This window comes from Neodiprion virginianus, chromosome 5 (assembly GCF_021901495.1).
Source record: "Neodiprion virginianus isolate iyNeoVirg1 chromosome 5, iyNeoVirg1.1, whole genome shotgun sequence".
NCBI lineage: Eukaryota > Metazoa > Arthropoda > Insecta > Hymenoptera > Diprionidae > Neodiprion > Neodiprion virginianus.
The window spans coordinates 8,300,655-8,324,219 of NC_060881.1; the positions used below are offsets into that span (position 1 = coordinate 8,300,655).

The 23,565-nt window shown below is 40.2% G+C and overlaps 1 protein-coding gene and 1 long non-coding RNA gene across 3 annotated transcripts in view; both read right to left on the minus strand.

Annotated features, from left to right (window-relative positions):
- Positions 1–6,986: 6,986 nt before the first annotated feature.
- Positions 6,987–12,565, minus strand: LOC124305994 (uncharacterized). Its single transcript, XR_006908487.1, has 4 exons — positions 12,422–12,565; positions 12,009–12,150; positions 7,481–7,515; positions 6,987–7,000 (listed from the first exon to the last, which is right to left on the minus strand). It is a non-coding gene; the product is annotated as an uncharacterized LOC124305994 (long non-coding RNA).
- A 3,768-nt stretch (positions 12,566–16,333) lies between these two features.
- The window catches only part of LOC124305969 (uncharacterized), a 34,342-nt gene continuing 27,110 nt past the window's right edge, over positions 16,334–23,565 (minus strand). Inside the window, exons 1-6 of one of the 2 annotated variants that reach the window (XM_046766052.1) lie at positions 23,218–23,365; positions 18,834–19,068; positions 18,626–18,751; positions 18,117–18,323; positions 17,783–18,028; positions 16,334–17,071 (exon numbers count right to left, since the gene is read on the minus strand). In XM_046766052.1, the coding sequence (XP_046622008.1) occupies positions 16,847–17,071; positions 17,783–18,028; positions 18,117–18,323; positions 18,626–18,751; positions 18,834–19,067 (1,038 nt within the window). In that variant the 5' untranslated portion in view covers position 19,068; positions 23,218–23,365 and the 3' untranslated portion in view covers positions 16,334–16,846. Of the gene's footprint in view, positions 17,072–17,782; positions 18,029–18,116; positions 18,324–18,625; positions 18,752–18,833; positions 19,069–23,217; positions 23,366–23,565 lie in introns of those variants that run through there. The other variant, XM_046766051.1, reaches the window with a different exon arrangement.

Sequence of the window (23,565 nt, forward strand, 5' to 3'; positions counted from 1 at the left end):
CTCAAATCGAGCCAAGAAAGTCAGGGTGGGTCGGTTTCGTTTTTTGCGAACGTCGACACGACGGCTTGCAATTAGAGGCGACCGCAGCTCATTCCGCACGTGATGATGCTTCATAATTCCAAGCTCGAGCGTACCGCGAGCTAACAATAAGCCGTCGCTCGTCTGGTGCAAAGTGTCGAGTGCATCCGTAGAGTGAAGGGAGTGTGGGTGAAAATTTACAATTAGATGCGTGCCGACGATTTGGTCGACGCGTGAAGACTCGTCGTGTCGTCCGTACCTACGATTTCCTTCTACAAAATCCAAACTTGCCAGATCGTAATTATAACCGGCAAAAACTTGCTACAGTTTATTGATTCATTAGATTCTCACGAAATTATTAAGCATGTGCTATACATATATGGGGCATTCCGTAACAACTCAAGATCAAGATTCTAAGTCGATGTATCAAATTGGTTTTATCATTATTTTTTTTTTCTGAAAGTACGCGACAAAAACGCGATCAAAATTTTTTAAAGAATTTTGGAGAGGGGATTTCATAACTTGAAATGATAAATAAAATAGTTAAAAAAAAAAATATCATTATTATTCGATTGCATTTTTAACATAAGAATGAACATAAAAGCTCATTACAATATTTTTCTGAATATACATTTTTCTGCCAAAAATGAAATCCAATGATAATGATATGTTTTTTCTTTTAAATTTTTTTTATTTACCTTTTGAAGTTATGAAATCTCCATCTTCTCATAGGTTTCAAAAATTTAGTTTTATTATATAAGATTTTTCCGAATTTTTTCAGATTTCAAAAAACGGTCTTGTTTTCCAGTTTTTAAATCGTACTTCAGATACGCTAGGTCGAAAAAAATTTTGAAAAAAATGCGATTGCGTTTTTCGTCAAGTACTTTCATACAAAAATTTATAAAGCGAATCTGACAATGAGACGTCGACTTAGAATCTTGATCGAGATGTCTTGGAATGCCCCATATGTATACCTATGTCCCTGGCGATGAGTTGAACTTTGATAACCACACGTTATAATCAAATGTGGGGCGGATGCAAAATACTACGTCTTACGGCAACATAAATTTAAATAACAAAAAATCCCCTTGTGCTTACTTGACAATGTTTAATTGTTTTCATTTCGTTACCATGATCGAAAAATATGTAACTTCCGCGTTCCAAATAATAATCTGTAATTAAAAACTTTAGTATGTGTTACTGTTCCATTTAATTATGTCCACTGTATCATATTTTATTTTAACTATAGTGATGATTTGGTGCTGGTGCAACTAAACAGACAGATTCAATATTGCAATATTCAGAAAAGGTAGCATTGACATTTATAATCACACTGAACAGTTACTTGTACCAGATTGTCTTGTTATTCCAACAATACTCAAATCATTATTACAATGATATCTGTTTTACTGAAATTTTCCAGTAACTGTAATAAATGAAATTTCTTTTAGTGTGAAGAAAATATCGTCTTTCACTTGATACAATTAACTTTTTTACAATATTCGGAAATGTTCTTCTTACGATAAATACTCGTAGCATTCCTTAGTATTTTTACGTATGCGTTTATAATATTTATAGCTTAGACTTTAGAATCGAAATCACGTACTTCCAAATTCTCCGGACATCAAGTTTTGTTAAATTGGAGTTCATATCAGGTTTGGATCTACTTTGCAGGATTTGTCTTAATCTATAAGTACGGTGGAAATTTGGTGCGTGGGTGGCCAAGAGGAATTACATAAACGAGGTCCGTTCCGTTTTATATACTGCGAGCACGTTTGTCTATAACGTCAATTGTAGTAGGTGGCCACACTTATTGGATGCAGAGATAGGCGCGTCAGTAAATAAAATGCCAATGGGAACATAATTCAAAATTGTTTTCGAGTCATGCTTTCCTGTTACTTTTAAAATTAGCCAATTTCGATTACATCTAAAGAGAAAAAGACCATCCAGATGTTGTGTCAAAGACGACATCCCAGGAGTGGAAACATTGGATGTCTTTAAAATGGATGAATTAGACGATTGACTGGATTGTTTAAAAAGAAATAAGTGAGAGAATGTGAAACAGTTCCAATCCTATGAACTGAAGATTTTGCTGTTCAAACCGCTATGCTGGACTTGAAAAAAAATTTTTTTTTGTAAGCGCATTGAATACCAGTGATACAATATTCTGGCAAAAAATTAGAAAATTACTTGATATTTCGAAGCCATTTATATTTGAAACAGTATTTCCTGTCAATTGATTGCTGTTACAAATATTATCGGAGACATTGATCGTCGATTCACAGATATAGAATTGGTTTCTAATTGTTTTAGGAAACGTAATGAAGAACTGTTTTTATGGAATTGAGAACTGAACTGAATCGTTGTCTAATCTGTAATTCTCTACTCCTTTTCTTGAAAAAATCAGGACACTCGGTGTACAAAAATTCGAAAAATGTATAGTTTGTTAACGGTTGAAATTGGAAGATATATATAAAAATGAAGAATTCAAGTATCTTAGAGCTGAAACTAGATTGCCATAGAGTATCATACGTGAGTCACATCCTGTAATAAATGCCATGGTCAGAATGAATGCACCATACGCGCTTAAATTATACTCTGCAGCTTGGGTGACGTTTGTAAAAACTATTCTACGCATCATCAAAAATAGAATGGGCACCATTCGAGCCGTAATTGTCTCCTTCAACGAATTACGTATTCTGGTATTTTAACACCTGCGTCAGGTGTTTCGATTGACCTTCGCGTTGTTCATAAGGCAGCCGTACGTAATACGAATAATCGAAATTATGACTCTTCGGTCTTCGTACGGGCTATCGAATCGTCGTTGCAGAATCGTCTGGCATGACTATGTAATGTTGAAATTTCAAATCGAAGTTACAGAAACATTCGGCGATGTTATAAAATTAGATACTTCAAAATCCAAGACTTTTCCGGAACCAAAAATTCATTTTTTCGGGAGCTTGTACAGATTCTTTTTGTTCGTAGATGAAATGGCAAAATAGAAATCGTGAACTTTCCGAACTTGGTATTTGTAAAGCTTGTCCGTGCGCCTGAAAACGTTTTCGTTAAACAAGAGACTTGATGGTGAAAATATGAAATTTCTAATTTCCGAAATATCTTCTATTCGAGAAAAACGATTGTCTTCATATTTCTTGGATTTACAAATGCAGCCATTTTCCTGTCGTAACACCGTGAAATTATTGGATTTTCATCATGACGTTCTGATTATTTTTTTTTTATCAATAAAATAGCTTCGACACTTTGGATTTTGGGTAAAAATAGAACTCGCTGTACAGATGAGCTGTTCACAGAAAGTTAACAACAGTACTAAATCGGAAGGATGGGTATAATTTTACGGTAAAATTTGACAGTTGTTCTATATTTTTGGTTTGCTCTATGAATTGCGCGTATTGGTAAACTGCTCGAAGTATTGACGACAGAACTTCAACAACACGGATCTTCCTTTGCATTGTAAAGAAGAGAAACTTTATTTGGGTAGTTTTCTTCACAAGAACTTTTGACTTAGAAATTACAAAATGAACTGGGATTTATTTCCAAAGATTACCTCGTCGATATTGATGCCCATAAAAGGAATCACGTATTGATTATTTAGTTTTTAAAATAACGAAAAATTTTCGAATCGGTCCGTTGTACGCTACTTGAGTATACCGTTTCCAGGTTCAAAATGTACATTTTACAGGTAACTTTTTACCGGCATGTAGGCGATACAAGATATTAATAATAGGGGTAAGTTTCTTCCAAAATTCGTAGAAAATCAGCGATTTAATTAAAGTGTAGGTACCCGAGAGGGGAATGTATGATGACATCATGAATAATAACAGATCTGATGTAATAATGATGCAGAGACCAAAAACTATATATGTATATGCGGTCCGCGTACGATATTAATATACATGATCCATTTGAGATTAAAAGGTGATGCATACTGTAAATTTTATAATTTTTCAGAAGACAAACTAGATTACCTACAATAATACGTCTATAATAAGAAAGTAGAAGAATTATTCGTTTCGAAATGGGATTCTATTCGACACGCGCTCGATATATTCCATAACATTAGTATTCATAATTATTCCAACAACTCTTCATTTGCTCTCTCCATCTTGAATTTTCGTAGGCATAGAATCGAAACGCTGTTTGAGCTAGTCGCAAGTGGAGGATCTACGTTCGGTAGAGGAGCAGAATTAGTTTTCGAAAAGTGTTCGTATGGAAAAAAATTCAGAATAACTGTAATACATCACGGATGCGCTAATTTTGAACGAGATGAAATGGATGCTCCGTATATGAGACAGTATTTAACGCTGCGTAGTGATTTGAAGACCTAGAAAGGTGATAGGGAGAGAAAGAACGACGCTTCTTAACATTTCGAGTGTATTTTAACACACATTTGAAAGATACGAGCGAAATTTTTCATCATCCAACTGTCGCAGAACGGCAGCGTTATTAGCCGAGCCGTTCACTGAAGAATATATCCTCAATCAACGGCTGACCATCGAAGGGCCTGGCCGCTTGAATCTGGAATCGGCAGGAGAGATGAGGTGTGTATTTCTTGTATGAAACGTGAAAACTATAAGCATTATACATCATATCATATCATCATACATCGTACATCGTACATCGTACATCATACATCATACATCATACATCGTACATCATACATCATACAACATCATACCTAGTATTACAGTTCGAAACCAAAGTTTGAATTTTCGGATGTTCGGAAAGTGACGTCACCAATCTAAAATCGGCTAGCCGAGTTCCTCAGTCCGGTACCAACCGCGCAGTAGGGCGGACGGTTGAGAGTCGCGCTCCGCAAATTTCGAGTACCGGGTTCTCAACCTCCCGGATCCCGCGCTTCGGGTCCGCTACGCGGTGAAACTCGACTTCCAGGATAAGCGCTCCGTGGTTCCTGGTTCATGTTTACAATAAATTATTTCAATTCGTTTTTCGCGCAACCCCAAATTCGGTAGCTGTCGGTCCGCTAATAAAATTTCTCGACTTCCAGGATAAGCGCTCCGTGGTTCCTGGTTCATGTTTACAATAAATTATTTCAATTCGTTTTTCGCGCAACCCCAAATTCGGTAGCTGTCGGTCCGCTAATGAAATTTCTCGACTTCCAGGATAAGCGCTCCGTGGTTCCTGGTTCATGTTTACAATAAATTATTTCAATTCGTTTTTCGCGCAACCCCAAATTCGGTAACTGTCGGTCCGCTAATAAAATTTCTATAACTTTACAATCTTCTCATAATCTTTTTGGTAAAATATGTCGATAAAAAAATTATATGAAACCTTACACATTATTTTTGATTTGTTCTCACGCTGAATATATTTATTAGTATTCGAGGTATAACTCGAGGTGGTTGGCGGTTTTCGTTGGAGGTAGTTAGGGGTGGTTGCGGGTAATCTCGGTGATTCAGGAGAAGGGTGACGAGGATTTGTGCTCGGTGAGTAAAACACTTTTATATATTTCATGGCAATTGTAATTATATTTTATCTGAAATATTTCAAACTTGTCATGTTTACATTAAATTATTTCAATTCATTTTTCGCGCAAGCACAAATTCAGTAGCTATGAATAATCTTATACAATTTATTATATTATTAATTAATTAATTAATATTCCTATAATATTTAATGGCAATTGTAATTATATTTCATCTGAAATATTACAAACTTGTCACGTTTACAATAAATTATTTCAATTCATTTTTCGTGCAAGCACAAATTCAGTAGCTACGAATAAGCTTATACAATTTATTATATTATTAATTGATCATTTAATCAATTACTCAATTATATTAATCCTCACACAATATTTTCGATGTGTTCTTATACTGAAAATATTTATTACTATTCAAGGTATAACCTGAGGTGGTTGAAGGTGGTCGGAGGTGGACGAGGAGGAGGACGAGGAGGACGAGGATTTGTGCTCGGTGAGTAAAACACTTTTATAATATTTTATGGCAATTGTAATTATATTTCATCTGAAATATTACAAACTTGTCACGTTTACAATAAATTATTTCAATTCATTTTTCGTGCAAGCACATATTCAGTAGCTATGAATAATCTTGTACAATTTATTATATTATTAATTAATTGATCAATTACATTAATCCTTACACAATATTTTTGATGTGTTCCTATACTAAAAATATTCATTACTATTCCAGGTATTACCCGAGGTGGTCGGAGGTGGATGAGAAGGAGGACGAGCTGGACGAGGAAGATGACCAGGTGGACGAGGAGGAGGACGAGGTCGACGAAGAGGAGGCGGGGTGGGTCGTGGGAGAGGACCTCTCCTCTCCTCAGAGGAGGGGAGGAAGCGGGGTGGGTCGTGGGAGAGGACCTCTCCTCTCCTCAGAGGAGGGGAGGAAGCGGGGTGGGTCGTGGGAGAGGACCTCTCCTCTCCTCAGAGGAGGGGAGGGGGAGGGGCTGGGAAGGGGGCGAGGTGGGCGGGGCGGGGGAGGGGGAGGGAAAGGGTGGGGTGGGGTGGAGGGCGGGAGGGCGGGAGGGAGGGGGGGCGGGAGGGAGGGAGGGCGGGTGGGAGGGCGGGAGGGAGAGAGTAGAGGACGGATGTCGATGCGAGCCCATTAAAGTTAATAGAGCAAAACACCCCCCGCCCACCCACCCTCCCTCCCTCCCTCCCTCTCCCTCCCGCCCACCCTCCCTTTCTCCCTCCCACCCACCCTCCCTCCCTCCCTCTCCCTCCCACCCACCCTCCCTCCTCCGCACCCCACCCCACCCCTCCCATTCCCTCGCCTCCCCCCTGCCCCTCCCCCTCCCCCTCCCCGCCCACCTCTCACCCTTCCCAGCCCCTCCCCCTCCCCACCTCTGAGGAGAGGAGAGGTCCTCTCCCACGACCCACCCCGCCTCCTCTTCGTCGACCTCGTCCTCCTCCTCGTCCACCTGGTCATCTTCCTCGTCCAGCTCGTCCTCCTTCTCATCCACCTCCGACCACCTCGGGTAATACCTGGAATAGTAATGAATATTTTTAGTATAGGAACACATCAAAAATATTGTGTAAGGATTAATGTAATTGATCAATTAATTAATAATATAATAAATTGTACAAGATTATTCATAGCTACTGAATATGTGCTTGCACGAAAAATGAATTGAAATAATTTATTGTAAACGTGACAAGTTTGTAATATTTCAGATGAAATATAATTACAATTGCCATTAAATATTATAGGAATATTAATTAATTAATTAATAATATAATAAATTGTATAAGATTATTCATAGCTACTGAATTTGTGCTTGCGCGAAAAATGAATTGAAATAATTTAATGTAAACATGACAAGTTTGAAATATTTCAGATAAAATATAATTACAATTGCCATGAAATATATAAAAGTGTTTTACTTACCGAGCACAAATCCTCGTCACCCTTCTCCTGAATCACCGAGATTACCCGCAACCACCCCTAACTACCTCCAACGAAAACCGCCAACCACCTCGAGTTATACCTCGAATACTAATAAATATTTTCAGCGTGAGAACAAATCAAAAATAATGTGTAAGGTTTCATATAATTTTTTTATCGACATATTTTACCAAAAAGATTATGAGAAGATTGTAAAGTTATAGAAATTTTATTAGCGGACCGACAGTTACCGAATTTGGGGTTGCGCGAAAAACGAATTGAAATAATTTATTGTAAACATGAACCAGGAACCACGGAGCGCTTATCCTGGAAGTCGAGAAATTTTATTAGCGGACCGACAGCTACCGAATTTGGGGTTGCGCGAAAAACGAATTGAAATAATTTATTGTAAACATGAACCAGGAACCACGGAGCGCTTATCCTGGAAGTCGAGAAATTTTATTAGCGGACCGACAGCCACCGAATTTGGGGTTGCGCGAAAAACGAATTGAAATAATTTATTGTAAACATGAACCAGGAACCACGGAGCGCTTATCCTGGAAGTCGAGAAATTTTATTAGCGGACCGACAGCTACCGAATTTGGGGTTGCGCGAAAAACGAATTGAAATAATTTATTGTAAACATGAACCAGGAACCACGGAGCGCTTATCCTGGAAGTCGAGAAATTTTATTAGCGGACCGACAGCTACCGAATTTGGGGTTGCGCGAAAAACGAATTGAAATAATTTATTGTAAACATGAACCAGGAACCACGGAGCGCTTATCCTGGAAGTCGAGAAATTTTATTAGCGGACCGACAGCTACCGAATTTGGGGTTGCGCGAAAAACGAATTGAAATAATTTATTGTAAACATGAACCAGGAACCACGGAGCGCTTATCCTGGAAGTCGAGAAATTTTATTAGCGGACCGACAGCTACCGAATTTGGGGTTGCGCGAAAAACGAATTGAAATAATTTATTGTAAACATGAACCAGGAACCACGGAGCGCTTATCCTGGAAGTCGAGAAATTTTATTAGCGGACCGACAGCTACCGAATTTGGGGTTGCGCGAAAAACGAATTGAAATAATTTATTGTAAACATGAACCAGGAACCACGGAGCGCTTATCCTGGAAGTCGAGAAATTTTATTAGCGGACCGACAGCTACCGAATTTGGGGTTGCGCGAAAAACGAATTGAAATAATTTATTGTAAACATGAACCAGGAACCACGGAGCGCTTATCCTGGAAGTCGAGAAATTTTATTAGCGGACCGACAGCTACCGAATTTGGGGTTGCGCGAAAAACGAATTGAAATAATTTATTGTAAACATGAACCAGGAACCACGGAGCGCTTATCCTGGAAGTCGAGTTTCACCGCGTAGCGGACCCGAAGCGCGGGATCCGGGAGGTTGAGAACCCGGTACTCGAAATTTGCGGAGCGCGACTCTCAACCGTCCGCCCTACTGCGCGGTTGGTACCGGACTGAGGAACTCGGCTAGCCGATTTTAGATTGGTGACGTCACTTTCCGAACATCCGAAAATTCAAACTTTGGTTTCGAACTGTAATACTAGGTATGATGTTGTATGATGTATGATGTACGATGTATGATGTATGATGTATGATGTACGATGTACGATGTACGATGTATGATGATATGATATGATGTATAATGCTTATAGTTTTCACGTTTCATACAAGAAATACACACCTCATCTCTCCTGCCGATTCCAGATTCAAGCGGCCAGGCCCTTCGATGGTCAGCCGTTGATTGAGGATGTATTCTTCAGTGAACGGCTCGGCTAATAACGCTGCCGTTCTGCGACAGTTGGATGATGAAAAATTTCGCTCGTATCTTTCAAATGTGTGTTAAAATACACTCGAAATGTTAAGAAGCGTCGTTCTTTCTCTCCCTATCACCTTTCTAGGTCTTCAAATCACTACGCAGCGTTAAATACTGTCTCATATACGGAGCATCCATTTCATGTTGATCAAAATTAGCGCATCCGTGATGTATTACAGTTACTCTGAATTTTTTTCCATCCGAATACTTTTCGAAAAACAATTCTGCTCCTCCACCCAACGCAGATACTTCACTTGCGACCAGCTAAAACAACGTTTCGATTCTATGCCTATGAAAATTCAAGATCGAGAGAGCAAATGAAAAGTTGTTGGAATTATTATGAATATTAATGTTATGGAATATATCGAGCGCGCGTCGAATAGAATCCCATTTCGAAATGAATAATTCTTCTCTTCTCATATCATAGCTAATCTGGTAATATAGGTAAATAGGATGGTTGGAGGTGTTCGGAAATGGTAGGAGGTGGTTGGCGCTGGCAGAAGGTGACAAGGGGTGCTCGAAAGTGGCCGTTGCCGGTCGGAGGTGGCAGGGGGAGGTAGGAGGCGTTCGAAAATGGTAGGACATTTCAAAAGTTAAAGTCGACGATGATCCGGTGCATCAAGTTTGTCGTTACAGATTTTCTTATCCATGAGGCATAGAGTATTCAACAACGATAATGCAGTCCTTAAAATTCATCATTCATCTCTGACTGGAAAGCCAATTCGCAAGGCGTGGTATTCTATTCTATTTGCATTATTAGAAAAATACCCGTACTCTACATACACTGTTTCTAATCTTTTGCTACATTTGGTTTAATCCCTATGCTTCCACAGCACGATTAGTCGGAAATGTTTTCGATTATCCATAATAAAATAAAAGAAGTAACAAAGCTTAAATTTATTGTTAAAGCTCTAATGAATACATCAAACTGCGGTCGAATCAATTCATTTATTATTTGCACATGACCTCTGTATATTTGATAAATTATTCCTAAATATATTGAAACATATGTATTTATAATGAAATATCATGCAATGGGCTGTGTAAACTATAAACTATAATTTCTATCGAATAGCTGCTTTCATGACAACAGGGCTTTGAGACTCAGTTCAGTTCGTCCTCCTCCTCGTCCACCTCCGACCACCTCCAACAATCGCCAACCACCTCGAACAACCACCGATAACCACCTCGGGTTGTACCTGGAGTAGCAATAAATATTTTCAGTATCAGAACACATCAAAAATATTACGTGAGGATTAATATTTGAAAAGTGCTGGAATAAATTTTTTCTGGCACTATTCGGACGCAATTTTGCGAGACAAATCGATTAAGCGCAGTCCCGATACGCTGCGAGCAGCGGATAAAAAGTTACAGCCAAAAAATCAGAACCTCAGATTTCGACATTTTTCAGCAGGTGCATTTTCCTTCGTAACTTCTTTCCTGTTGATCCCACGCTCTTTTCGCTGCGTTCTCTGAGTTCCTGGGGATCCAATTAGTCAGGGAGGGTCATACAAGTCGAATCTGAGACCACAAATTTTTGGCTCCAAAAATGAAAAAAAATAAGGCTAACCCCTTTGCATTTTTGGCAAAAATTTTCGCGATTTTCAAAAGTGCTGGAATAAATTAATTGTGGCACTATTCCGACGTAATTTTGCGAGAGGAATCGATTGGGCGCAGTCCCAATACGCTGCGATCGACGCATCGAAAGTTACAGCCAAAAAACGAGAACCTGTGTTTTCGACATTTTTCAGCAGGTGCTTTTTTCCTCGTATCTTCTCTCCCGTTGATCTCTCCCGTATAAGAACACATGAAAAACATTACGTAAGGATTCACATAATCACAGGTTTGGTTTTTTGGCTGTAACTTTTGATTCGCTGCTCGCAGCGTATCGGGACTGCGCTTAATCGAATTGTCTCGCAAAATTACGTCTGATTAGTGCCAGAAAGAATACATTCCAGCACTTTTCAAAATCGCGAAAACTTTCGCCAAAAATGGAAAGGGGTTAGCCTTACTTCTTTCTTCATTTTTGGAGCCAAAAATTTGTGGTCTCAGATTCGACTTGTATGACCCTTTCCTGACTAATTGGATCCCTAGGAACTCAGCGAATGCAGCGAAAAGAGCGTGGGATCAACAGGAAAGAAGTTACGGAGGAAAAAGCACCTGCTGAAAAATGTCGAAAACACAGGTTCCGGTTTTTTGGCTGTAATTTCTGATCCGCTGCTCGCAGCGTATCGGAACTGCGCTTAAATGATTTGTCTCGCAAAATTACGTCGGAATAATGCCAGAACGAATTTATTCCAGCTTTTTTCAAAATCGCGAAAAATGTCACCAAAAATGCAAATCACCCCACTACCTCATGACCCCATCACCCCACTACCCCACCACCCCATCACCACACCATGCGACTACCTTCCATCACCTCCGACTACCTCCAACCACCGCCAACCACCTCCAACAACCACCCATAACTACCTCAAGTTATACCTTGAATAGTTATTAATATTTTCAGCATAAGAACACATAAAAAATATTGTGTAAGGATTGGTATAATCAATTAATTAATTAATAATATAACAAATTTTATCAGCGCATTTATAGCTACTGAATTTGTGCTTGCACGAAGAAAAATTTAAATGATTTATGGTAGACATGACAAGTTTAAAAAATTTCAGATAAAATATAATCAACCTGGCCACCAAATATTATAAAAATGTTTTAAGAATAAAATATTATAAAAATAAAAAACTCACCATGCATAAATCCGCGTCCTTCTCCTCCTTGTCTTCCTCCTTGTCCCGCACAATCACCCATAACCACCTCTAACCACCTTCGACCATCTCCAACCACCGCCAACCACCTCCAACGACCACAGCTAACCACCTTGGGTTATACCTTGAATATTAATAAATATATCTAGTATTAGAACGCATCAAATATATTGCGTAAGGATAATTGTAATTTTTGTATTGACACATTTCACCAAGAAGATTATGAGAAAATTATAAATAATGATAGAACTTGTACTAGCGCATTGATAGCCACTGAATTCGGGCATGCGCAAAAAATGAATTAAATAAATAATTGTAAACGTGACAAGTTCAAAAAATTTGAGATAAAATATAATTACTATTGCCATTAAATGTTATAAAAGTGTTTTACTCACCGCGCACAAATCCTCGTTCGCCTTGATCACCCGCAACCACCTTCAACGACCGCTAACCAGAAACTACGGAGCGCTTGTCCTGAAAGTCGAGTTTCACCAGGTAGCAGACCTAGAGCGCAGAAACTACGGAGCGCTTGTCCAGGAAGACGAGTTTCACCAGGTAGCGTACCCGGAGTCAAGGAACCACGGAGCGCTAGTCCTGGAAGTCGAGTTTCACCGGGTAGCGGACCTGGAGCATAGAAACTATTGAGCGCTTTTCCTGGAAGTTAAGGTTCACCAGGTAGTGGACCTTAAGCGCAGAAACCACGGAGCGCTTGTCCTGAAAGTCGAGTTTCACCAGGTAGCGGACCTAGAGCGCAGAAACTACGGAGCGCTTGTCCAGGAAGACGAGTTTCACCAGGTAGCGTACCCGGAGTCAAGGAACCACGGAGCGCTAGTCCTGGAAGTTGAGTTTCACCGGGTAGCGGACCTGGAGCATAGAAACTACTGAGCGCTTTTCCTGGAAGTTAAGGTTCACCAGGCAGCGGACCTGGAGCGCAGAAACTACAGAGCGCTTGTCCTGGAAGTCGAGTCCCACCAGGTAGCGTACCCGGAGTCCAGAAACCACGGAGCGTTTGTCCCGGAAGTCGATTTTCACCAGGCAGCGGACCTGGAGCGCAGAAACCACGGAGCGCTTGTCCTGGAACTCGAGTTGTACCAGGAAGCGGACCGGTAGCGCAGGATCCAGGAGGAAGAGAACCTGGCACTTGAAATCTGCGGAACGCGATTCTCATCCGTCCGCTCTACTGCGCGGTTGTTTCCAGACTGAGGAATTCGGCTAGCGATTACTATAGATCGATGACGTCAGGAGAAAAAAAATTTTGAGTAACGTCACTTTCTGAACATCCGAACCTCCGAACATCCAAACTTTGGTTTCGAACTTTAATACTATCTATGCTGTATGATGTATGATGTATGATGATGTATCATGTATGATGTACGATGATATGATATGATGTATGAAGATTTTAATTTTCACATTTCACACAACAAATACCCACTTTATCGTTTCTGCCGATTCCAGACTCAAGCGGCTTGGCCCTCCGACGGCCAGCCGTTGACTAAAGATGTATTCTTCAGTTAACGGGTCAGCTAATAACGAGCTAATGACGAGGACAACGAGGTCGACGAGGGTGGGTGGACAAGGACGACGAAGGTTGTCAGAGGTGGTCGGAAGTGGTTGGAGGTGTTCGGAAATGGCAGGAGGTGGCGGGCGCTAGTAGGAGCCGGTAGGGGGTGGTAGAAGGAGTTTGGTGACGGCACGAGGCGTTAGGAGGTGGCAGGGGGTCATCGGATGTGGCGGCTGTGGCGGAGTAGGAGGGCGATGAGTTGGTCGGAGGTAGTCGGGGGTGGTCGACGGTGGTTGGTGGTGCTCGGAGGTAGTTGGGGGTAGACGCGGTCACGCTTCTTCTCACGGGGATGATCGAGCTGATCGACATTTCTAAATCGCAGTTGACAAGTAGTCTCACGTACTTACTTTGTACCGATTCAATCTCAAGCTTTCATACCGACATTACTCTGGCTGCTACGAATGTCGGTGCGAGCTCGTTAGATAGAGTCGATAGAGTAGAACCCTCCCACGCTCCCAAGCCCACCTGGACCGACTTGCCCGCCAAAACCTGGACACAAAAATTTACCCAGGGGTATCCGTTTTTATGTTCTTTAATCAACGGCATGGGTTAATTTCAGACGGGATACAGAAGCGCCTGTGTATTGGCAACTTCTTTTATAGCACGACCATGCGTATTGCGAGTAGCCTGCACGCAGGCGGAAATGCTTGGATCCGCAAAAACACTATTCGTATTTTTTGATACTGTTTCTTGACCTCTCTATATATCAGACTGAGAATTGTTATTTTTTTAGCAGTTCCCTTTAAAACAAGGAGACGAAATCTCTTTAGATATGCTTTTTGTATGTAGTTTTTATATATAAAATTTTATACTTTTTAATTGTGTAGGATAGTTGATGTAGCTTAATACTAGCTTTGCTAGTACTAATGAGTTTTTCATTTCCCGATACATTCGTAATATTTCATGGATTCACTGTATTTTGACAATCTTTTTAAATATAAGTGATATCGTTCAATGAGTGCTTTCTTCACCACTATAAATTGAACGTATCTTGTACGTAAGAAACGTATAAGCCTGAGTTAAAAACTTTGTAGATTAGACTTCGTGATGTTAAATAAAATAAGTAACAAAAAACTATCCAATTGTTTTCCACAGTTATGACATCGTCTACGCTGCGCTGACGTCGAGCTACGTAGTAAATTCAAAACTAGAATCTGGAAGCATTCTGAGATCTTGTGCCCTACTTCTATCTTCTGAAGGTCGATTTCGGAGCTTGAAGGTTGTTGAAACAAGGTTCATTTTTTTATATGCCGAAAAAATTCTTCTGAGAACCTTTGAAAGGAAGTTTAAATGGGCAAATGTTTCTTTGGTCTAGTATAAGACAATTTTGTTCGTAACGCATAAACAGTTGTAAGAAGTCTTATGTTCAAGGATATTTGTTCCATTTTGAAAAAACTCATTTTCTTAGATTTTTAGATGAAATTCTTTACCTAATTATTCTACGCTTGGATAAAGCGTTTTCACTCCCCTTTGTTTTCAGATTAACCGTCAGCCAAAACCGAGCAACCAGATATAGTAATGGTATCACCATCAGCAGGGCTCGACGATCCCCCGACTTTAGTATTGCATCGAAATAGTCTCACGATTGCTCATTTTACTACTTATTCTGTATGAAATTGCGCGAAGTATATCAATTATGCACGTTTAGCCCCTGAAACGCGGAAAATGTGAGAATACTAACACGTGTCAAAAAACCACACATTTTTTTCAACGATTTTCGGGATATGAGTAATTTTCTTGAATTCCGCTACGAAAGAGCCATGGGCTGTCAAAGTTTGAACCCTTTTCGTTCATTTGTTCATTTGATATAAGCAGAAAAAGGGTGACTTTGCTCGGTCGGTAATGGTAGGAGTACCACATACCTATAACAACTTGCCGTTCAGCCCGATACGCATGATTCTTAAAGTTACATTACATCATTTTTCATAAATAGACCTTCAATCTTGGCACGAAATTTTGACTTAGTCAACTCAGGCTGCTTGTCATGTCAATTATTTTAGCCTCACACACTGATCTTCGCATGTCGCTACATCGGCACAAACGCACTCATCAATAACAATGCAGTCTGAACCGTGAAATTCACTCACACACGACGCGACATTCGAGCGCGTAGTTCCGCGTCCGCTTGTCATGTGCGAATGTCGCGACGCTGGTAGTTTGGAGTCATTTTGTGCGTCGCATGCGCGGCTGCGACATTTGTGTGCCGGGTTGTCGTTCGTTCGTGCGTCAGGCGCAAATTATGAATTCGACTCACCGTAAGTAACGACGCTATCGACTTGGACGCGGTTTCCATTTATCTTGTCAGTAGAATAAACACCACCTGATTTTCTCATCTAATGTTGTATTCACATTTTTATATCTTATAATCGAGTGAACCCCTTAGAATCTAATTATGAATTCGAGGAAATATGAGCTGCAAAGACTTTGTGCTCATCTCACATTATTATGTTTCAGAATGAGTTTAATCCTATTGGTCGTCGATACATCGTAATGAAAAATTCTGATTTCAAAATTGGGATTGCAGATTATTCCACGGTCAAACTGGGGAGAGAAGATATCCAAGTTAAACGTGCTTTTCGTTCAGATGTCAGTCAGGCGTTAACGTATTTAGTCATATCGTATTTTATCTACCGCTCGTTAGCTCTTCAATCCATTGTATGATATACCGCTTCCTCATATTCATTGTATAATATCGTCGACTATCGATGATGTAATAATCACATAACCATAAGACAGAGCAGTCTTAAAAATAACGCAATAACAATTTATTGGTTAATTACGTAAGTTTACAATATCAAGTATATCTATATAAAATACATTACGTCGTACGCGTATTATCTAATTATCACTGATAAATATATATACAATTATAATATTCTCTCATACAAACTCGTCTCGACTTTATAACGTTGACGTTGGCAGTTCGCTGCATCCGTTCCGAATTTCGACATTGAAATTATCGTTTCTAAATGAATCGATTTCACCGACAGCATATAATTTAAATTAGTTTATGTCACAATTTCTGCGAGCATTCCTGTCCTACAATGTATAATGCACAACAAGAGTTGGAATTTCAACTGAGTTGCACCAAATAAAACCTTTCTACCATTCAAAACATGATACCATTATTTCTCAACCCTCATAACACCTCGGCAATGAAACAGACGCCAATTCTCTACTGTCAACAATATCGCTCTAATCTTCGCTGGAGTTCAAGGTGAGCAGTACAGAAAATGCATCAGACCCAAATCGCAATTTACTCGTAATCCTCTTCGTCGGGTCTGACTTGTGGGAACCTTCTCAAAGGTTGCTGCTGCTGCTGAGGCGGTGGTTGAGGTCGTCTCTGCTGAAGTGGTATGTTGACTTCTTCGGGGCTGCGAAACACTTGGTTAACCGGTACGCGAAATTGGGCAGGAATTTGCTGCTGAGGTCTTCCCTGGGCGAGGGCATTGATCGGTCCGCCGTGCTGGGGCAAGAATACCTGAAAGGTGACGAGAAAAGTTCAAGTTTTGTAGTACCTAAGAGTTTTGGACGGCACGAGAGGCTACTCAAACATACACATCAACTGATAAGTGATTTAAAACGACTTCAAAATGGTTTCAAGAAGTTTAAACTCCATGTTAATTTATTTCAAACTGGTTCGGAAGAGTTTTAAAAGATTTCCATGTGGTTTTAAGCGATTTCAACCAATTTCAAACTGATTTCTAAGTGATTTGTAACAATTTCAAAATGGTTTCAAGCACTTTAAACTTTGTGTTCAACTGTTTCAAACTAATCCCGAGAAGTTTTGGACGATTTCCATGTGATTTCAGGCCATTTCAAACAGTTTCAGAATGATTTTAAGCGACTTTAAACTAGTTTAAAAATGGTTTTAAAAGTTTAAACTTTACGTTACCTATTTCAAACCGATTCCAAAAAGTTTTCAATGATTTCCATGTGGTTTCAAATGATCTCAACCAGTTTCAACCTGATTTCTAGTGTTTTCAAAGTTATTTAAAACAATTTCAAAATGGTTGCAAGCACTTTAAACATTACGCTTAGCTATTTCAAACTAATTCCAAGACATAACGGATGATTTCCATGCGATTTGAAGTGGTTCCGAACAGTTTCAAACTGATTTTAAGCGATTTCCAAGTGATTTTGAACGTATTTAAGCGATTTCTGAGCGATTGTTATCAAGCCTGATTCTCACCTGTTGAGTTGGACGGCGAACGACGGGAGCAGGTGTGGGTGAAGTAACCTGGTACTCGGACTCCTCTCGTTCATCGGCGTAGATGTCGGCCGGATAGTACCTTTCGCTGTACCGCAGTGTCACGTTGGGTTTATTCTCGGCTTCAGCGAGATTCAGGGGCTTGTAGAGATATTCGTTGACGAAATGGTATTGGGAACTCTTTTTGCAGGTAATATCACCGCTGGGAGGCATGCAGATGAGGTGAACCTGTGACGAGTAATCGAGCAGGAAATTAACCACTGCAAGTCTCCGTGCGAAAGGGTATCGGAGTACACCTCTTGACACAATCGCCTACCTGGTGGAAGGTGAATCCCTCGGGACATATCCACGAGAACTTAGCGTTGTCTTGACAGTAGTGGAAGACCTCGCAGTTCAATTCCTCGTCGGCGTAGTAACCGGTCTGCTTGTTCAAACAGCCGAATTTACTCTGTTGCAAAAGGATGCTTAGACGGTCAGGCTCCTCCTCCTTCTCCTCCTCTATTTCCTCGGCTTCGGGTCGCTGCTGAAAATTTAAACGATATCTTTGGAGATAGTTGATTGAATTTAACGGGTCAATAAATTTAGTCGCGATCTTTTTTTTATACGAAATTTATAGTCATTCTGTTCTTGGAGAGATGTAAATTTTTAGCAACAGTCTTTCTGTGCCTCGATTATATCCTTCCGTTGTCACCAAATGGTCAAGAATCAAAGAAGCATTTGTAATTCCTGTTCAAAGATTCTTAGTGCATCACTAATTCTTTCGATCAACGAATTTTGATTTTCACTGAAAAAAAGCACATTCCAATTAAATTTTAACTAACTTACCTCAGGGGAGTTTTGAAACTGGGGTGGATTTCTTTGACGTTGCGGTTGGGGAGGAACTCTAACGGGTGCCTGATGCTGATAATCTCTAGCAGCATCTATCGGCGCAGCGGTGGGTTTGCGATAGATCTGAAAATCCGGACACGAACAAATCGAGCATGAATGAAAGTTAGCGAATCGGCTTCGCATTCATATTCAATTCTCCAATTACCTGTGGACTTGCAGTTCTGTAGAGAGTTGGAGTTGGCGACGGAGTGGGAGTCACAGCGTTATCCTCGTAACTGTTGTCCCGATAATTCTGCGAGGCACTGAGACCGGAAGTGAACAGAGGACCAATGCCACCGGGTTTCCCTTGCGAGTACGATCCCGACCTGGTCTCCAGGTTGTCGTAGATGTTTTGCGCAGCCGCAAGGCCAACGCACATCACCAAACACACTCGATACATCCTGAAATCAGAGAGGCGTCGTTTCATTCCGTTAATTCAAACAACTCCGATCTTTGTCTGAGAATAAATGATGACCTTCTTTTGACGAACGAGCGGAATAAAAAGTGGGGAAAAAGAAAAGAAAGGAGAATCCTGCTCGAACGATGCGGTTACGTGAAAATTTACGTCCACCATCGGATATGGTTGATGACCTAGAAATTGAGAGGAATCAGGTCGCGGTTTATGTCTCGTTGGTACGTTATTAATGACGATCAGGTGTCGCGCAGAGAAATGCATGTATAACTCGTTACCACGACCGTATGGGTATCTGCTCTTGCCGTTCGAACGAATTTGTGAAAGTATACGTGTATATGTTGCAGCGAGGCTAATTGCAAAGTGTGTCTAAGCCAGATGCCGCGATGCCGGGACAACCGAGAGAGTTAGATATTACTCAGGAGTCAAGGATAGGTACGCTCGTAGACAAGTACAAGTTAAACAGTCTCGACTATTTTTATCTTCACGTTGAAAATACACACTTTTTCTTACACATTTTTTCTTTCAGTTTCTCGACGTACGGAACATCCCAATTATTTGACTCTCGCCAGATATCGCATACGTGTATATGAATATTATACGTATTTGAGGAAAGTATGTTACTTTCTATGGCACGGAATAAACTCAACTTTACACGTCGTAAAATTCTTTGTTTCCCATTGCACGAAAGTTTCACGTACCGACGTTCTTGATCCTAGAAATAGTTTTCTGACTCTCGATCAACGATGCGATAAGATGACGATCGATCGATCAGTGATAAATCGTAAAAAAGAAGTAAGAAAAACAAAAAGAGAAAAAAAACTTTGACGTTAGCGTCTAAACGAAACCAAGTAATTGAAATATAAATTCTGGTCCCCGATAATTTACGATCGATTAAAAGTATAATTATATACAAGATCATAATTCAGCATGAAACTTCTGCCGTCCCGACCGAAATGAATGGGAAGTATTAAACCGCGACCCCAAAAAAGATCGCGGAATTCCGATTCTCGGTTTAAAATTCTACCCGCGATACGCTGCGGCTGACGGAATAAATTCGATATTGTCCGTAGAATCTGCAATGAGAGCCGGTCGGTGGTGGCCGGTTTTAAAATCGGTGAAGCACGTCGCCGCTGCAGGGTTCGACAAAGTGAAAGTAAACGGGGCGTGTGTGGAAAAACTGTATCTGCGAGTCATACAGAGCCAGAAGGCATACAAACGTTACTACATATATACGTGTGATACGAATGCCACTGGACCACGAAATGATAAAACTAGCGCTCCCAGAGTCACGCAGATCGATCGCGTTCGAAGCAAGGAGAAAAATCGACTTTGAAACGAAGTTTTCCAACCTCATGGGATGTAATATACGGATGAATAAACCAACAAGAAAGATCTACAAGATTTCTAACACGTAATCCAATCGGTTGAATTCAGTTACCGGATCGGATCGTCCAATTTCACCAACGATGGTTGGCGATCTCCTCGGTTATAGAATCTGCGCGCGTATATACATACATAGCAAATGCCGAAACTTTCACGATCTTCTACATAATAAACGTGTATATAATACACAGTGTTCTGGGTATTAGATTCGCCCGTTGAGCAAGCCAATTTCAAGCTGTACGGTCTACTTGTATTATATTATTATACATTATGAATTAATTCCGCGATGGTTGTTACCGCGTTTATTATCACGCGGTTATTTGTTTATATACGAGAGGTTTTTGCATTCGCGATTATAAAAACGAAGAGATTATTCTCAACGGTAATCCGGGAAGTGATCCAGAATTCTTACCGCTTACGCAATGACCGAGTCGTTGCGTAATGACCATTAAACCGACCACTGCAGGCGGTGTTATAACTGTAACGAATATATAGAAACTGGAAACCGGTATAGAATTTGAACGATTCCGTTACAGTCAGCCGCAATGCAACGTGGATAACGAATTGTAATCGGCAAAAGTCGAAAGGTGAAGGGGCAAAAGTATAATGCGAATATCAAAGCGCTTCTTGATTTCGATCTTACGCTAATTTTATTCACCTCGAAATGGCTAGATTTCATTCAACACGAACCTAAGCCAGTTGATTGATTTCCAACCGATTCGAATGTCAAAACGAAATCGCTTGTAAGCAATCAAGTCGTTATTCATCGTTGCGAAGTTACTGTCAGCAGTTTCGTTTTTCTATCGCAAGAAATTTGCACCAGTTGGATACAAAAAGAACAATTTTTTCATAGAAAACAAGCTTAGAAACTGGAATAATTAGTAAACAAATAATCTGTCGCGTGCCGGTATGGAACCTTTTTTGCCGATCTTATCGACTCGATGATCGAGGAAAGTTGTTATTTTATTATGTAAATTCCAGAGATAGTTGTCTGTCTCTCTCTCTCTCCGCGTGTACCGGAGACCGAAGAGAATGCATTATATTCTTGCGGTATGGGTTACAGGTATCTTATAACTGCATTTTACGTACCGTATCGAAAAATTCTCTCAACCATACACAGGAAAAGATGTAATATAGATTTTACATCTGACGTGATGAATGTGTGAACAGCACTTTTTTGGAGTCGAATCTACTATTGGTTTTGTAACTCTTGTTATCGGATTTGTAAATCTTGCCAGAATTGCTGTAGATTTGACTCTAAAAAATTGCTGACCATATGTATATATATATATATATATATATATTGGCCAACGGAGATGTAAAATCTACAGTATTTTTTTCTCTATCCGTGTACAACATGCGGAATTAATCAGTCTCCGATTCTGTATTCAATTGAAAATTGGCGTCTAATAACTTCTGCACTTCTTCGTGAAGCGTCAATGACAAGTACGTATAATTGAGGGATAAAAATCTACAACATGTAAGTAAAGTCCGGAAACTCGGATGGAATTGAAGGCCGAGTTACTCGCACTGACGGTAAGATAATATGAAATTGAACACCGAGTAGGTCCGCGAAGGTGAAACTGGTTCTCTTAAGAAAATCTAGAGCTGCGCTAGTTCTTTTAAGTGCTTTTCAACACCCGGGTCGCGTTGCACCTACGTACGGAGGAATTGCGTGAAATAGAAAGAGAGGGTCGTCAGAGGGGAAGGGACTGAAAATTACGAACCGAATTCCGCGCAAAATTTGTGTAAAAAGAGATGAAAAATTACACTTACGTGTCGCGATTCTCTTGGGAATAAGTATAATTGACGATACTTGGATTTTTTGTTTTTTTTTTTACCTTTATAGTCAACATCGATGGAGCGAGTCGGATTCACTTTCGTTGCTCAATATACAATCATAAGCGTAAACGGGCTAATCGAAGGAAAAAACAAAAAGAGAAAAGAAATAATAGACACTAACCGTTGAAATGATCACGAGTCTCTCTCTTTCTTTCTTTCTCTGTCTGAATAAATAGCAGAAATCTTATTTACATCTAGAAAGTCTGCGGCAACTGAACGCGATAGGTTCTATGATATCAAATCAATTCGTATTCAATCATAGTTTGAGATCCGCGCAGTGATTGATAAATTACAGTGGGTTTGAACTTTTTGAATTAAATCAATCGACGGGACTTGACGTAACGAGATTATTGCGTACCTCGTTACGTCTGGATCGCCAATTAGATAAACGATCTATAATCGATCGAATTCCAGTTTTGTCCAAGGTGCGTGCAAGAAATAATTTAACGAATTTACCAAATATGGAATAATAAATGTTTTCTCAATTCAAGGAAATGTTTTACAACATCGAAAAATGTACTATTCGGTCACATTTTTTGTCGAGTCGGATAACATTCCGTCAAATCGCAATTAACGTCTCTTTCGTTACACGTAATCGGCATATTTGATATATCGGAAAACTTTCTTTAGCCGTGTGTATAAATTTTCTTTCACACTCGTTCCGAGGAAAATCGCTTTAAAATCCAGTCAGGACGTTCTAAAACGTCATTAGCAACTGAATCCTGATTTGCTTGTATATTTTATTTCCGATTAACGAAATTGTTTCCATGTTTCCCACCTTTTTTCCTAAATAAGAAAACAAAAAAAAAAAAAGAAATGCCGCTCTTTGGCGAAATTCAAATTTTGCAATATTCATTTTGGTTTCCCTACGTCAAGGTCTGAAAAATCAAGCACTCTGATACCGACTTACCTTTGACCGTGATGCGATTGAACGCGGGTTGGTTCGGCGGGCGAGGAACACGGCACGGAACGGACTTATACAGGGTACAACACACGCGAGATTTATCGAGTAACGGGCACGAGAATCGCTTATATACCTGGTTACGGCTGAAAGTTGTTACCTCCACCAGAAATACGGACGGATACCGTCCTTCGGGCGGGAGAACCGCTTGGCGAAACGGCTCCGGAAGGGGGTTCGATGCGGAAAATGTGATACCTCGATCGCTGGACGCTGTGGATTTAAGGATAGGCAAGGGTTCCTCGAACCGAACTGAACCGAACTGAGGAGCCGGGGAAAGAATCAACGGGGGAAAAAACA